A 15,566-nucleotide genomic window follows, 5' to 3' on the forward strand; every position below is an offset into this window, starting at 1 on the left:
ATTAGATTTAGATTTATAGAACATGCAATACTCTGTACTACCAATCCTACATTTCTTATCCATGGAATCTAACTTGGTAGGTTCAGAAAAAAGAGACTTTAAATTATTAATTTATGAAAAGGAACCTTTATGTTGATTAAATGGATAGTTGCAACTTACCAAACTCTCTTTCAAATCTTTATTTAATAAACATCAATGTATTGTCCAAGCATGTGATAAAGAATAGTTGACTTGAACGGTTATATTTTGAAAGAATGAAATTTACTTAGAAATATTGAGTTGTTTACTTGTTTATGACACCGTAATTCAAATATGAAGTGCTAGCTTTTTCTTCATCTTTTGGTTCAACATTGATTAGCTAAATATAGCTGTAAAGTTAAAGTAGCGAACGGGACATATTCATGAAGTACAGTGGAACTGGAACGAACAAAAGCCAACCACATGCACGTTTCGGAATGTTTTCATTTAGACGGCTACAAAGATACCCACAAGTTGTGTAAGGCAAAATCAAGTTAAAAATATATATTCTTATGTAACTTCATCATCATGAGTTGTTAATCCTGGTAATAAACTCTCTAAGTTAGTTTAACTTGGCCATTATCTTGCAATCTTACCTTGCCTCACAAGAAAATCGAAGCAACGAGGCACATGGAAGATGCGATATGGATAATAATACACTTGGTGGAATCTTTGTCTTGAAAAGCCAACGGTTTTAGTTAAAAAGGTCAAAATGCAACATGTTTGATATTTTCACCAACGAGAGAAACTATCAATCAATGAGGTGAACGTGAAGAGGACTTCTACATCCCCCTCTCCATATCCACCTAAAGTCGTTGTCCGATACAGTTTTACATTAACCGTTGTCGCTTATAATCATTACCTGTTTTGTTCTATTCTATAATTTAAGTGAAATAATTATAACGTTTATGAATCAGTCCAATCCAGAAACAAACAGTACAACATGAGCTGTGTTTTTTTTTTCATTTCCAGTTAAGCCCTTTCACATTTCTAGTTAAGCCCTCTAATAAAATCCCCATTAGGAAATGCTTCTATTTCATCCTCTCTCTCTCTCTCTCTTTTTTTCTTGTCTAAAAAGCTATAAGCTAATTAGCGAAATGACCATATTTTGATTATAAGAAAAAAATTAATCAGAAATTGCATATGAGTTCAGATGACTATACTTATACCCATGCATCAAGATAAGCTATAATTATATAGACTAGAACGATCAAGGCCTTTCAATTTTGTCGACACATAAAGTTGAGAAACAAGTCGTTTTCTTCAAGGGTAGAAAAAAACATTTGAAGATCCGAAATGTATATACAAGTATCTCTATAAACTAAGGGAATCCAAGAAGATAAAATCACGGACTTGGTTAGTTTGTTCACAGTCTTTGACATTTGTTCATGGTTGATAAGAAAATTCTTCCACGTGATTGCTTTATAGTTGTAGTAGTTAAAAAAAAGAAGCTATATTCAACTTTGGCCATATTAGAGATGCGAAACTTTGGATTTCAACAATCATGAATAAAACCATGTGTGATCTAGAACTGATGATCACACTTGATGAAAGTAAAAAAGAAAAAAGCTTGTCGTTTAAGGTAATTAGTTTTGTCAATGAATGAATGTATTCTCAAGTCTTGGCCCAATAACATGGCTTGTTTTCACATTTGTTAAAGTTCTCTCGGCCCAACTACGAAAAGCCCAAATAAGGGTTACTAACCAGAACTGATGATCATAGTTAATAAAAAAAAGCCCAATTGACAATGCATCACTTATTTTAGTGGACAACAATAAACACGTGGCAATTTGGGAGCTGGTGTTAGTGTTGTTGTCTTGTTGATTACCAGGGGTGGGCATTTTACCCGAAATCCGAAGTGGCACCCGAACCCGATCCGAAAAACCCGAACCGAAATCCGAACCGAAGTAGCAAAATATCCGAACGGGTATTGAATTAGGAGAGATTGGATATCCGAACCCGAACGGGTAATATCCGAACCCGAATGGATATCCGAAAATAACCGAACATATGATAATTAATCTTATATTTATAGTTTACATCTTTCATTTTATATAAAATATTTATATTGATACTACACATACTTTAAATTCATATGATATACATACAATTACGTAGAAGATGATTTGCTATTCGCTTAAAATGCATGTCAAACTTCTTATTTCAGCAATTAACAAAAAGTTACATCTAAAATTTAAAAACAATAACCAAATTAATGTCTTTTTAGTTTGAAAATGTTATGTCCAAATATATTAACCATGCAATCTATTAAAAATAAAAAATAGTTAAGTGAAAAGTTATATATTTAAATACAAGAAATTTGAGAAATGAAAATTTTCATTTTTTTTTCTTCAAAATCTAAATATCCGAACCCGATCCGAAATAACCGAAACCGAACTTAAAATACCCGAACCCGACCCGAAGTACAGAAATACCCGAACGGGTTCTACACCTCTATACCGAAATACCCGAAAATCCGAAATACCCGACCCGAACCCGAACGGGTACCCGAACGGGTACCCGAACGCCCACCCCTATTGATTACAGTGTAAGAAAAAAAAGGGAAGAGAGATGATTCTAGAGTGGTTCCTCTACGTCTTCTCCCCCAAATCCTCTCGCTAGGGTCTCTCCTCCTTCGTCTCTCAGATTCTCCTCCTCCTCCTCCAAATCCATCATTCTACACGAAGAGGTATTCTATCTTCTGATTGCGTTCGTATCTTCGATTTTGTGTTGCTCAGATCACTGAATTGAATTTCCCCAATTACCGTCAAAGCTGAAAACTTTGTGTTCAGTCTTTGTGTGTTATTATTTAGCAGCTAGATTCTGTATTACCTGACTCTTCTTGATTGAATGATATGTTCTGTGTTCACCATCATAATTGATCATCTTTTAATTAATTGAGTGATATGCTATGTAGTGCCTAACCATTCTTGATTGAGTTATTTATATACCATTCTAAATTATAAGTTTTTGGGATAGATTTTATGAGAGAGTATGAAACATTGTTGATTGAGTGATGTACTATCATAAATTGTGTGTGTTTTGGGCTAGATTTTATGAGAGAGTATGAAAGATTCAAACCTGGGTATAATATAGTTTTGAAGCCAACACTACGGTTTCGTTTCTTGATTTTTGGTCTTCTTGATCAGGTGGAACTTATGTTTTTCTACAGTTTATTCTCTGTTTAGTGAGAGTAAGACCTATAATTGAATCTTGTAATGTGCAACACTTTAAGGTATATTGCAATTGTCGCTAGAGTCTTTGGATTGTCTTCTTGATAAGGTGGAACATATGTTTTTGATGTTTATTCTCTGTTTAGTGAAGTATGGACTATGGACTTGTAATTGAGTCTTGTAATGTTCAGTATGTTGAGGTTAATGCAAAGCCGGACCAGGATTGTATACTTGGCAAAATGTGGATATGTGATTACTAACTTGTACTCACTTCCGCAGGCTGATTATCAAATGAGCTAAAGCTTCTTCTTAGGGATTCGATTCAACCAGTGGATTTCGTTGTTTTTTTTAATCTTATTTTGAGAAAGCTGAGGATATGTCAAGCGGTAGAAACACCCACTGGTGTCACAGATGCCAACGTGCTGTCCGTCTCCACGCCCCAGACCCTGTATGTTCTTATTGTGGAGGAGGATTCGTTGAGGAGCTTGACACACCTCAAGCCATAGCCAACCCATTTGATATCTTTAGATCTCACAGGGACGTCGCAGAACGTGATCCCGCTTTTGATCTCATGGACGCTTTCTCCGCCTTTATGAGAAACCGCTTAGCCGACCGAGAACTCAGAGGAAGATCCATCCCTTCCCGTCCTGAAAGCTTCCCCGGCTTAGCTCCTTTGTTGATCTTTGGTGGTCAGGTTCCTTATAGAGACAATGCAGTCGAAGCTCTCTTCAGCAACGGCTCTCCTGGCATTGGCATCACGCTTGGTAACACTGGCGACTACTTCTTCGGCCCTGGTCTTGAGGAACTCTTTGAGCAGCTTTCTACCGGCGTCTCTACTCGCCGCGGCCCGCCGCCTGCTCCTAGATCTTCGATAGATGCGTTGCCAACCGTCAAGATAGCGCAGAGGCATCTCAGGTCGTCGGACTCGAACTGTCCTGTGTGCAAAGAGGAGTTCGAGTTGGGAGCAGAGGCGAAACAGATGCCGTGTAACCATGTATATCATTCTGACTGTATCGTCCCGTGGCTGGTTCAGCACAACTCATGCCCGGTCTGTCGACAAGAGTTACCATCAGCTAGAGGCTCTTCAACCAATGAAAACAGAACTACCACCAGAAACAACAGAAGTAGTAGTAACAGCAATGAAAGGAGGAATCCTTTCTCTTCCTTGTGGCCGTTCCGGTCGTCTGGTTCAAGCTCAAACAACAACACTCAAAACCGTGGAGGTGCAAGAAACTCTGAGACAACTGATGAGAACCATAACTATCATCACCAGCAACAGCAACAGCAGTCACATATGGGTTACAGTGGCTGGCCTTTTGATTACTAAAGGTGAGCTAAAGTTTTAAAAAGTTTGGTCTCACTATGTTTGTGTTTGTGCGTCTTTGTCCTTGTGCTTTCCACTCTTACTCTCTTATCAACATAAATAATGGGGAAGTGTTACTGTAGATCTTTTGCATCTGTGTAAAACATGCTTTATGTTTCCAGTGTTAATTGGGTTTGATAATTCAATAAAACAAATAAAATGAAAATGTCTGGACAAGAATGAGGCTCTCGTGCAGAGCTATCTCTTGAGCGTGACATTTAAAAAAAAAAAAATGAACGGTCCAAACTGCAAAGCTATTGTCCGAAACTAAAAATATCTTCCTTGAAAAAGCCATTCTTTCTTGATTTGTAATGATCAGTACACGTCACTGAGAGAGCATATATAGTAAACAGTATCTCCTCTTCACTCACCAACAACACTCACCACTCGTCTCTAGATTCACGGTCTGAACAACCAAAGGTGATCTGATCACTTTCTTCCCGTGATTTTCGATTTACTCCACTGGCTTTGCGTGTTAAATGATCTCTTGACTTTTCACTTTTGATTATATGGTTCTTGGATCTTGTGCTTATAGGTTAATTCATCAAAGTTTTGATTTTTATTAGTTTTTTTTCTTCTGTTTAGGGAATGATGAATCTAGGAACGCTTTCTTTGACCACCACCGTCAAGTCGAGTAAGCCAATGGTTAGCCTTAGCTTCTGGATACCGTACTTCACTCACTGGGGGCAGAGCCTTCTGGTCTGTGGCTCGGCTCCTGGACTTGGCTCCGGGAATGTTAAAAAAGGTTTGCTTCTTAAGCCCTCTCAGCAAGAGGACCAGCTCGTCTGGAGCGGTTCTGTTTCTGTCCCACCTGGGTTTACCTGTGACTACTGCTACTATGTTGTGGATGACTTAAAGAATGTGCTGAGGACCGAGTTTGGGATGAAGAGGAAACTCGTTGTGCCTGAGGCATTGACTGGTGGAGAGTCTGTACAGCTTCGTGATCTCTGGCAGGTTTGGGCTTAAAACAATGTCTAGCAGGAACGATTGTTTTCTTTGTAATTTTCTATTGAAATCTTTTATCATTTTCAGAGTGGTGATCAAGCTCTCCCGTTTAGAAGCGCCTTTAAAGATGTTATCTTCCGCAACACTGGTGATGTGGAAGTAGGGAAACCTCTAGGGGTGTTTGAGAATAAGTCTGATCAAGATGGTAATCTTTGTTTATGTGAATAGATTCTCTTGGCTAATTTTTGTGGAGCTTACGACTGTTTTTGTCTTGTAAACAGATTCAGTTGTTGTCCAATTCAAAATCTGCTGTCCAGATGTTGGAGAGGGAACATCGGTATGTCTTTCTCTATGCTCTTTGGGTCTGATGTTATGTCTGTTGCTAACTCTTTTTATCGGTTATTATGACATGCCAGGTGTATGTTCTAGGCACCTCAGGGAAGTTGGGGAAATGGAAAGTTGAAAGTGGACTTAAACTCAGCTATGTTGGTGATTCCATGTGGGAAGGAGATTGCTTGATCCCTAAAGCAGAGTTTCCTATCAAATATAGATACTGTAAAGTTCCGAAAGACGGTAGCATAGGTCTTGAATCTGGTGGCAATCGAGAGCTTACGCTTCACTCATCCAGTAACAAACAGGAGTACATTGTCATGTCAGACGGTTTGTTTCGAGTAAGTAACAGATTATGAACTAGCTTCTGGTGTGACAGGATCAGTGTTGTCTTAGTTAATTAACTTTTACTTGTAGGAAATGCCATGGAGGGGTGCTGGTGTTGCAGTTCCAATGTTCTCCGTTAGATCAGAAGATGACGTTGGTGTGGGAGAGTTTCTCGATCTGAAGCTGCTTGTTGACTGGTCTGTAGATTCAGGGTTGCATCTAGTACAACTTTTACCTGTAAATGACACGTCCGTGCATAAGATGTGGTGGGACTCGTATCCTTACAGGTAAGCTATTATCACTTTGGCGAATATCAATTCTCTACTTAGTTATACATATGTCTCATTGAACCGTCTGATTCACCTTTGCAGTTCCCTATCTGTGTTTGCATTGCATCCATTATATCTTAGAGTACAGGCTCTCTCTGAAAGTTTACCAGCAGACATAAAGGTAACTTTGTACACTTATATTATCCTGAAAGAACAAGTCTCCTGAGAAATAAATTAGCTGACGTTTTGCGTTTCCTTTCAGGAACAAATTGAGAAGGCAAAGAAGCAACTGGACAAGAATGTAATGCTTTAGTTGTTCTTGTTTGTGTCTAACATGTTGTGTCATACGTTAAGTACTTAATGATTTAAAGATTCGTTATGCGTAGGATGTTGATTATGAGGCTACTATGGAAACTAAGCTTTCAATTGCTAAGAAGATCTTTGACCTCGAGAAAGACCAGACGTTGAGCTCAAGCTCTTTCCAGAAATACTTCTCTGAGAACGAGGTTTGCTTTTAAAATCTGTTACCTGTAAAGAATCTTCTGCCTCCAAAGGCTCACTTCAGCTTTCATTTGACTGAGTTTTTTTTTCCCTGCAAAAGGGCTGGTTGAAACCATATGCAGCTTTCTGCTTTCTCCGTGACTTCTTCGAGACTTCAGATCATAGCCAGTGGGGTACCTTCTCTGACTACACAGAAGATAAGGTATTATATGCTTTTTATATTGTTTAAGCTTATGATAGTTTCAGTAACTTCTCACATCTTCAAATAAAACATGCCGCAGCTTGAGAAATTAACATCCAAGGACAGCTTGCACTACAACACTATATGCTTCCACTACTACATCCAGTACCACTTACATGTACAGGTGAGTATCTTCTGTTCATCTTGTTATGTTCCATTCTTGTGGCCAAGTTGGTTATTAGCTGTTTTCATTTAAAAGTATGTGCTTGTTCCGTTTTCAAAAGTTGTCAGAAGCATCTGAATATGCAAGGAAGAGAGGAGTCGTGCTGAAAGGAGATCTACCTATTGGCGTTGACAGAAACAGTGTCGACACATGGGTTAACAAGAATCTGTTTCGCATGAATACGTCAACAGGAGCGCCTCCAGACTATTTTGACAAAAATGGTCAGAACTGGGGTTTTCCTACTTACAACTGGGAGGAAATGTCAAAAGACAACTATGGTTGGTGGCGTGCTCGCTTAACACAGGTTGGCATTTAGTGTCCTTAACAGCGACAGTTGCAAGATCTGTGGTCTGACCACATTGTGTACTTGCTTTGCAGATGGGAAACTATTTCACTGCCTATAGGATTGATCATATTTTAGGATTCTTCCGTATCTGGGAGCTTCCAGCTCATTCTATGACTGGTTTAGTGGGGAAGTTCCGTCCATCTATTCCATTAAGTCAGGTACACAAGCTACGTACTTACAGTTCAAATAAACTTGGCTTTGAGGGTTACTTTTCAAAAGCTTATAGCTACAGCTGAACTACATTTAAAACCAAGGAGAAATGACCATAGTGCTTTTCATGCAGGAAGAGTTAGAAAAAGAGGGAATATGGGATTTTGATCGGTTAAGCAAGCCTTATGTCCAGAAGAAGTTTCTTGAGGTTAGTTGTAATGATCTGCTTTCATTACAGCTTAGTAAGTTTGAATTTGTGAGATTTCAAGGCACAACCATTACCTCATAAATTTTTCAATGTTTTTTTGTTGATGTATGTCATTGTTCTGTTCCTTCAGGAGAAATTTGGAGATTTCTGGCCATTTATTGCGTCTAATTTTCTTAATGAAACTCAGAAGGACATGTACGAGGTCAGTACAATCCCCATCTAGAGATAGCTTTCCTTTTCTGTCAAAAAGTTTATGGTTTTTTTTTCCTCGGTTGATTGATATCTTAACCTTTCTTAATATGTTTCCTTTAATCATGATATAGTTCAAGGAGGACTGCAACACAGAGAAGAAGATTGCAGCAAAACTGAAGTCATTAGCTGCAAAGTCTCTGTTGCTAGAAAACGAAGACAAAGTTCGTCGTGATGTCTTTGACATTTTAAGGGTAAACTAGTCCACAACTGCTTCTATCTTTCTTCTCCTTGTTAATCACAAAATGATATTGCCCACTTTTATGTCTCTCTCGAGTTCTCTGTTCTCAGTTGTTTATTTCTGTTGAATTTGTGTTCATAGAATGTTGTTCTGATCAAAGATCCAGAGGATGCAAGAAAATTCTATCCTCGCTTCAACATTGAAGATACTTCAAGTTTCCAGGATTTGGATGATCACAGGTACTTTCAATACCTTTTCCTCATCACATAGATCCTTGTCTGCTCTTATTATGATCTTGCTGTGTTTTTCTTAATTTTTCATCAACATGGGAAATTCTGATTAAGGTCTCTTCTGATACAGCAAAAATGTTCTGAAGAGACTATACTATGACTACTATTTCCATCGCCAAGAGGATCTATGGAGAAAAAATGCTTTGAAAACCTTGCCTGCTCTATTAAATTCTTCTAATATGCTAGCGTGTGGGGAGGATCTCGGTCTCGTTCCAGCTTGTGTACATCCTGTATGTTACTCAGTTCTCTTCACTCTTGATTCATCAAGCTTATCTTTTTTACTTATGTTATGTGTTAGAGGATGCTAAAATCTATAGTTACTCAGGTTATGAAAGAACTGGCTTTGGTTGGCCTGCGCATCCAGCGCATGCCTAGTGAGTCCGATGTGGAGTTTGGGGTTCCATCTAACTATGACTACATGACTGTTAGATCTCTATCCTCATAATTATATCTTTCACTCTTTGAACAGTTAAGTGAGTCACCGTCTCCTTGTATCAGGTGTGTGCTCCTTCATGCCACGACTGCTCTACACTGAGAGCTTGGTGGGAAGAGGACGAAGAGAGAAGACAACGTTACTTCAAGGAAGTGATTGGCCTAGATGCAATCCCTCCAAGTCAGTGTGTTCCAGAGATAACCCATTTTATCTTGAGGCAACATGTTGAGGCTCCATCTATGTGGGCTATTTTCCCACTTCAGGTATACATTCAGAACCACAATGCATCCGATATCTCAGATTTAGAACCTTTTATCAGTTGCTTGTTTTTGTCTCGGGAACAATTAGGATATGTTGGCTCTGAAGGAAGAGTACACTGCACGTCCTGCAAAGGAAGAGACGATCAATGACCCCACAAACCCCAAACATTACTGGAGATACCGTAAGTACTATCACAAAAGAAAATGCTCAGAAGGTTTCCAGCTTTTAACTTTATTGAGATGTCAACTTTTTTTTTTAATTGTGAACACAGGCGTACACGTGACGTTGGACTCGCTTATGAAGGACGTAGACTTGAAATCAACCATTAAGAACCTCGTTTCTAGCAGCGGAAGATCCGTTCCTGCTTCTGGTGAAGACGTTAACAACAAGAAATGAGTTATACTGGTTCAACAAAGCCAAACCCATGAAAAATAAGTTATCTGATATCTAGCTACCAAATCTTTGTTACAAAAATGTTGCTTATTCGTTATTATCACTCAAATGTAGTACTAAGCTCTCATCTTCTTTGTCCATGAAGACCATAAGGTATAAAAAAACTCTGTATTTGTTGTCAACCATCCAAAATAAAGTCGTGTTAAATGCCATAAAGTCTTGTGTTAAAGGTACCATATTAAATCATTTTGATTTTTGAGTAAAAAAAAAGTCACATGATGCTTGTTGAGTTGAACACTGGATGTTGGTATACCTCTGTGAACATTGAATAATGCAAGGAAGTATATGTTTTCCTAGTTACACAAGTGGGGCATGAGGCAAGATGTAAATAAGTCTGAGATAGCTTGGTGTGTGTAATGTATTGTAAGTTTGTAACAGTCCATAAGTTATGTAATCAAGAAACTTTATGTTTCCCTGGAAATTTATTTATTTATATTGGCTTTCTGTTGGTTTGAAGATCGTTAAACTCAATGACAAAGAAGATGGTTTATTTGCTTATGTCCATAATAAAGCGCAAAAGAAACATGCATACGGAAAAAACAGCAAGACCATCATCATCCGTAGCACCACAAGAAGGTAGATGAGGAGAGACATATTCACATATCAAAAGGCACACGTTTATACAGATCCGAAGCCAACCGAGGCGTGGCAACGGCTTGAACAGGAGTACGCTTGAAAGTAACTATTCCAGGGTTTCCAGACATGTCAATCTCATCTGTATTAGTCCCTTGAGGCAGTGTCCAAACAAAGTGGTGAAGCAAATGACTCAACATCGAAGTCACCAAGCTGATACCAAGTTGTGCACCAGGACAAACTCGTCTCCCTGCTCCAAACGGAAGCAGCCTAAAATCATGACCCTTCATGTCAACATCTTCCTCCAAGAACCTCTCTGGTCTAAACTCTAATGGGTTTCTCCATGCGGCCGGGTCTCTACCCACCGCCCAAACGTTCACATGAACGTTTGAACCTTTTGGAATGTTGTAGCCTCCTATCTTGACGTCTTCTCTGGCTCGGTGAGGAACCATTAGAGGCGTTGGTGGGTGCAGCCTGAATGATTCTTTAACCACGCATTTCAGGTAGGGTAAGCTAGCGAAGTCTGGTTCGGTTAAGATCCGGTCAAGGCCAATGACTCTATCGATTTCTTCTTGCACCTTTTGTTGCACTCTTGGATTCTTGATCATTTCTGCCATCGCCCATTCTGTTGATATCGCTGCCGTGTCCATCCCTGCCGTGATCATATCCTGCATAGACACACCATTTACCCTAACTTGAGAAACACGCAATTTATACGTAATAAAGTGTCTAAATAGTTACTCCTTCCGTTTCTATATATATAAGTAGTTTTAATTAAAAGCATCGGTTTTAAGATATTCGTTAGTTTTTAAAAAATATCATTTAATGTTTAAATTCAACAAACCAATAAAAAATATGTATTATTTTATTGGTTATATATACAATATTCAATAAGTACAAAAAGTATATTGAAATGTGAAAACATGCTTATATTTTAAAAAAAAAATTTCCCTAACAAATATCTATATCCCCATATTATTTTTAGTTTAATCTTAGTAAAAAGCACTTTCAATATTTTAGGGATTATGCGATCTATGTATATCAATTCCTTAAAGTTAAAACCATCCGGATGTGTCTAGAGCCATTCATGTCCATATAAGCACTAAAACATACCCATAAAAGACCAATGATGGTGTCCTCGCTAAGATCATACTGATCCTTCAACGTAAGCAACGCATCAACAAAATGCTGCTTAGGTCCACTAAACTTTTGACGGGCCAAAGTGTGCTCTTCCATGATAGCTCGAGTCAGGAGGTCGCGGCGAGCACCATGCTCAGCAAACGCCTTCTCATCAGCCGGACACATCCACCGGAGCCAGGGGATGTGTTCAGCTATCGACAGTGAAGCACCTAGCTTCAGACCGTTGGACACTATGGCGTGGAACTCAAGCCCTTGCTCGTCTATCACACCGTCCGCGTCCACGAAGCGCTTTCCGAACACTAGCCGCGTTATGTTGTTGAACGCAACCGCTCCTAAGTACTTCCTCAGTTGTATTCCTTTGGTTATGTTTTCTGAGGATATGTAATAAATTCAGTATGGAGAAAGAGCTATATTGATTACTGAATTACAAATTTATAACTAAATAACAATATCATAACTAAGATAATTTACAAGCATATCATAAAAATATATTTGAGGTTGATAACAAGTAACAACAAAGACAACATAACAACATATTATATTTGATCCTTAATTCCCTAAGTAGCACGTGGATAATATTATTAACTATCTCGAAATATTTAACTTAATATATTTTAAAATTGGGTTATCATAATTAAATATCACTTACTGTTTTTCTCTATGTTTAAAATATATTTTTTTGGTAAAATGTTAAATTTTTAAAAATATTTTAAATTATATAAAATAGAATTTTCAGCAATTCTATTGGGAAACTTCTATCTTGAATATAATGTAAATAATAATAAATTACTAAAATTTATATTTTAAAATAAGTGATAATTCATTTATAAATATCGGTAAATAATTAATTAAGATATTTATAAATTGTCAAAAAAAGATATTTATAAATTAGGTTTTCAAGTATATATAATACTTTTTAATAAAATATTTTTAGTTTTTTAAAAAATTATAATATTAATCAAATAAGGTGATCTGAAAACGATGACGTACCAGGAAGTTTACAGTCTCTGAAGACGGACTCGACCATGGCAGTGACCTCATCTTCACGGATAGGTCTAAGTGACTCGAGTCGTTTAGGTGTGAAGAGCTCAAGCATGCAAACTTTTCTCACCTTCACGTAATGTGGCCCATAATCCGCCCATATTAGATCCTGACCGTTGCGACTGAATGCTTCCGTTGATCTGTTCCGGTGCCTGTCGGCGAGTTTCTGATCGTGATCTTTGAGCACTTCCTTTGCTAGCTCGGCACTAGATACGACAACATTTAAAATCGAACCTATCCAAACCGATATGATTGGTCCATAGGTTTGTGCCCACTCATAGTAGCATATGAACCGGACAGGTTTTATGTCGCAGATGTTACCAATTATTGGTTTAGGGAGTGGGCCCGGTGGGAGCTTGAACCTTAGCCGTTGGATCAGTTTGTAAGACACGACTGCGGCAATGGCCGCCGTTATAAGAAACCATGACATGAGTTTTTTTTTCAGTGATTAAATCGAGTATTACTATAAAAATGGAAAAATGTGTAAATCAAATTCACTTTCTAGACAGATCTGGTCGAGACTTTGATTTATATTAGGGAGGGAGTTGGTAATCCGATTTATTTTGTTTGTTAAAAAATACTGATTCCGTGTCATGTTTTAGAAGAAAAAAATGGTTTCACAAATATAATTTTTGTATTTTATAAAATCATTTTATCTAAAAATAATACAAACTTTGAAAAATTAATTGAGTTTATTAAACTATTATTTGTTGAAGTTTGATTAAAATCTCATAAATGATGCGTTTATGATATAAATTCAATATATTTTTAATATGTGTGAAAGTTATCATTATGGAAAAAAGAATACTACATTACTAACTTTTTACTGTTGTTAGTAACTATCATATTTCAAATGTAAAACAAGAAAATATAGAATTAAACCGCGAAATTCATGGCACAAACAAAATGTGGGTAATGTCGATTATTGATTTAGGGGAAGGTTGGTAGAGAAAGATAAAAGTTGTCTTGATTATCAATATTTAGATTTAAGGTTTTAACCGTTTTTACTATTGTGGAAATTTATAGGAGAAAACCAAATTTCATTATTTACTTTGATATTTCACTTGTTATCTAATCAATTGAGGTGAAATCCATTTGCTTTAGCAGCTGAGCTGCAATATTTGTTACTGCAGCTTTTCATACACATATTACAGTTAGTGAAGACTTTTTTCCATAATTTTACACTATTATGATATTAGTGAAAATAGTATTATCTTAAAAATCCATTTGCTTTAGCAGCTGAGCTGCAATTTTTGTTACTGCAGCTTTTCATACATATTACATATTACAGTTAGTGAAGATTTTATTTTTCCATAATTTTACACTATTATGATATTAGTGAAAATAGTATTATCTTACAGAATTTGTTGACGTTTGAATTAAATAGTTTATGAGAAATTGTTCGTTTCGTTTATTGTTAGCAAAATGTTTTCACTTGAATGTTAAGCATTATTGCATTATCAGTGTTCAAACACATGCATGCATGTTAGCTAGGTTTTAATAAGGAAACGCACGTGTAACTGTGCAAAGGAGAAAATTATATTGCTTCAAAGCCCCGAGTGAAATCAAGTACTGAAGCAAATATGCTTGGGCCTTTGATTATAAAAAATATTAAAGGTCTAATTATTTACCAAATCTCTAATGGATCAATTGGTTACAAGATTAATTGCCAGACGTGGGACTGTGAAAAGTTTGAATTATCTGCAAATCTACTGAGAATATTTAAAGGACCCATATACTAGTCTGGCCATGTGATTCCAGGGCTAGTTCTTAATTCTTTTGTTTCATAACGAAAGAAAAATAGGCCTGACCAGTCGAATAGGTGGGTGAGTGGGTTTGGTGAGACGTTAAAACTATTAATTTTTGTTGATGTTTCCGTAGAGTCTTGTGATTTTTATATACCTTAAAGTGAGTTCAATTATTCATATCTGATTCGGTAGTGTTATCAGATATATATTATATAAATCTGATTCTAACTGTGACACAACAACAACAGTACCTTAAAAAGCAATCTATAACTTTTTTATATAATTCAATCATAAATTTTGATTTTCTAATTGCATTTTAACCTTTTTAAAGCACATACATAATCGGTTTGTCACTTTATGGATTGATTTAGTCAGATTAAGTTATATTAGTTGACACCATTGATGTTGAATGTAATAGTCTGCATTTGCGGTGCAAATATCTTGGCTAAACAACTCTTATTAACATTTTAGCCAAAAACAAAAAAAACTCTTATTAACTGAAATGTCTGCTTTAGTGATACACATTTGGAGAATGTTGATTTTTGTAATAGAAATCACTAATCCCACGATCATAAGTTGGTGCCAGATCAAAAGAGATTATGGATTGAATTTTCATAGAAGGTTTAACTTTCTTCGGTAGTTAATGGGCTCCGGGACGAGAAACATCAATAGCAGTTGGTATGATTCTCAGTATTTTTGTTCAGAGTTCTACTGTTATGTTGACTTGGAGTTTATATGATCTACATGGAAACTTGACAAAAACAAAAGTTGGAAACTTTACCATACATTGACTTTGTTTATTGCAGCAAAATTTAAAATACAACTAGAATAATCAAATTCATAATGGTATCAAGAACAAACTTCTCAAAGGGAACCAATTTCCTTCATTATCTTGTAATTAAGTCTTCCTTTTACAGGCTTTTTATGACTTGATGTAAAATTATTAGCTAGGAAATCCTTTTTGTCGTTCATGATCTACCTGAATTTATTCAACAATTAAAAAAAACTAATCAAAATTTTAAAATACAAAACTAATATGAAATTTGGTCTAATCTAATAAAATTATGTATTAATAGCCTTGATTAAAAGTAAACAAGAGAAATCATGATAAAAATAATACTTTTACATATATTTAGATTATTGTGAAAATAGCTTTAAATGAA

General features: G+C 36.6%; 3 protein-coding genes across 3 annotated transcripts; 2 read left to right on the top strand and 1 right to left on the bottom strand.

Annotated features, from left to right (window-relative positions):
- The first annotated feature begins 2,549 nt into the window (after positions 1-2,549).
- LOC103866521 (probable E3 ubiquitin-protein ligase RHC1A) lies at positions 2,550-4,714 on the top strand. Its single transcript, XM_009144463.2, has 2 exons — positions 2,550-2,707; positions 3,471-4,714. The coding sequence occupies exon 2, from the start codon at positions 3,568-3,570 to the stop codon at positions 4,516-4,518; it is 951 nt and encodes a 316-aa protein (XP_009142711.1). The 5' UTR covers positions 2,550-2,707; positions 3,471-3,567; the 3' UTR covers positions 4,519-4,714.
- Positions 4,715-4,741: 27 nt separating this feature from the next.
- LOC103866523 (4-alpha-glucanotransferase DPE2) lies at positions 4,742-10,033 on the top strand. The gene is made up of 22 exons (XM_009144466.3): positions 4,742-4,974; positions 5,140-5,508; positions 5,587-5,704; positions 5,781-5,836; positions 5,916-6,170; positions 6,247-6,443; positions 6,528-6,606; positions 6,688-6,726; positions 6,812-6,931; positions 7,027-7,128; positions 7,208-7,291; positions 7,392-7,634; positions 7,709-7,834; positions 7,960-8,034; positions 8,165-8,236; positions 8,358-8,477; positions 8,606-8,703; positions 8,825-8,984; positions 9,080-9,178; positions 9,253-9,450; positions 9,536-9,629; positions 9,720-10,033. Exons 2-22 carry the CDS (start codon positions 5,143-5,145, stop codon positions 9,842-9,844), a joined length of 2,826 nt encoding a protein of 941 aa, XP_009142714.1. The 5' UTR covers positions 4,742-4,974; positions 5,140-5,142; the 3' UTR covers positions 9,845-10,033.
- Positions 9,854-15,530, bottom strand: LOC103866522 (cytochrome P450 98A3). Its single transcript, XM_009144464.3, has 3 exons — positions 12,605-15,530; positions 11,588-11,985; positions 9,854-11,142 (listed from the first exon to the last, which is right to left on the bottom strand). The coding sequence occupies exons 1-3, from the start codon at positions 13,083-13,085 to the stop codon at positions 10,498-10,500; spliced, it is 1,524 nt and encodes a 507-aa protein (XP_009142712.1). The 5' UTR covers positions 13,086-15,530; the 3' UTR covers positions 9,854-10,497.
- Between the last annotated feature and the right edge of the window lie 36 nt (positions 15,531-15,566).

This window comes from Brassica rapa, chromosome A05 (genome assembly GCF_000309985.2).
Source record: "Brassica rapa cultivar Chiifu-401-42 chromosome A05, CAAS_Brap_v3.01, whole genome shotgun sequence".
NCBI lineage: Eukaryota > Viridiplantae > Streptophyta > Magnoliopsida > Brassicales > Brassicaceae > Brassica > Brassica rapa.

Excerpts from the sequence above, each read along its gene's own strand:
- LOC103866521 (XM_009144463.2), top strand. The coding sequence starts at position 3,568 with ATGTCAAGCGGTAGAAACACCCACTGGTGTCACAGATGCCAACGTGCT.
- LOC103866523 (XM_009144466.3), top strand. The coding sequence starts at position 5,143 with ATGATGAATCTAGGAACGCTTTCTTTGACCACCACCGTCAAGTCGAGT. Across the intron at positions 5,705-5,780 it reads GAATAAGTCTGATCAAGATG|ATTCAGTTGTTGTCCAATTC; the intron begins GTAATCTTTGTT and ends TCTTGTAAACAG. Across the intron at positions 7,835-7,959 it reads CATCTATTCCATTAAGTCAG|GAAGAGTTAGAAAAAGAGGG; the intron begins GTACACAAGCTA and ends CTTTTCATGCAG.
- LOC103866522 (XM_009144464.3), bottom strand. The coding sequence starts at position 13,085 with ATGTCATGGTTTCTTATAACGGCGGCCATTGCCGCAGTCGTGTCTTAC. Across the intron at positions 11,986-12,604 it reads CAGAGACTGTAAACTTCCTG|AAAACATAACCAAAGGAATA; the intron begins GTACGTCATCGT and ends ACATATCCTCAG. Across the intron at positions 11,143-11,587 it reads CCATCATTGGTCTTTTATGG|GATATGATCACGGCAGGGAT; the intron begins GTATGTTTTAGT and ends GTGTCTATGCAG.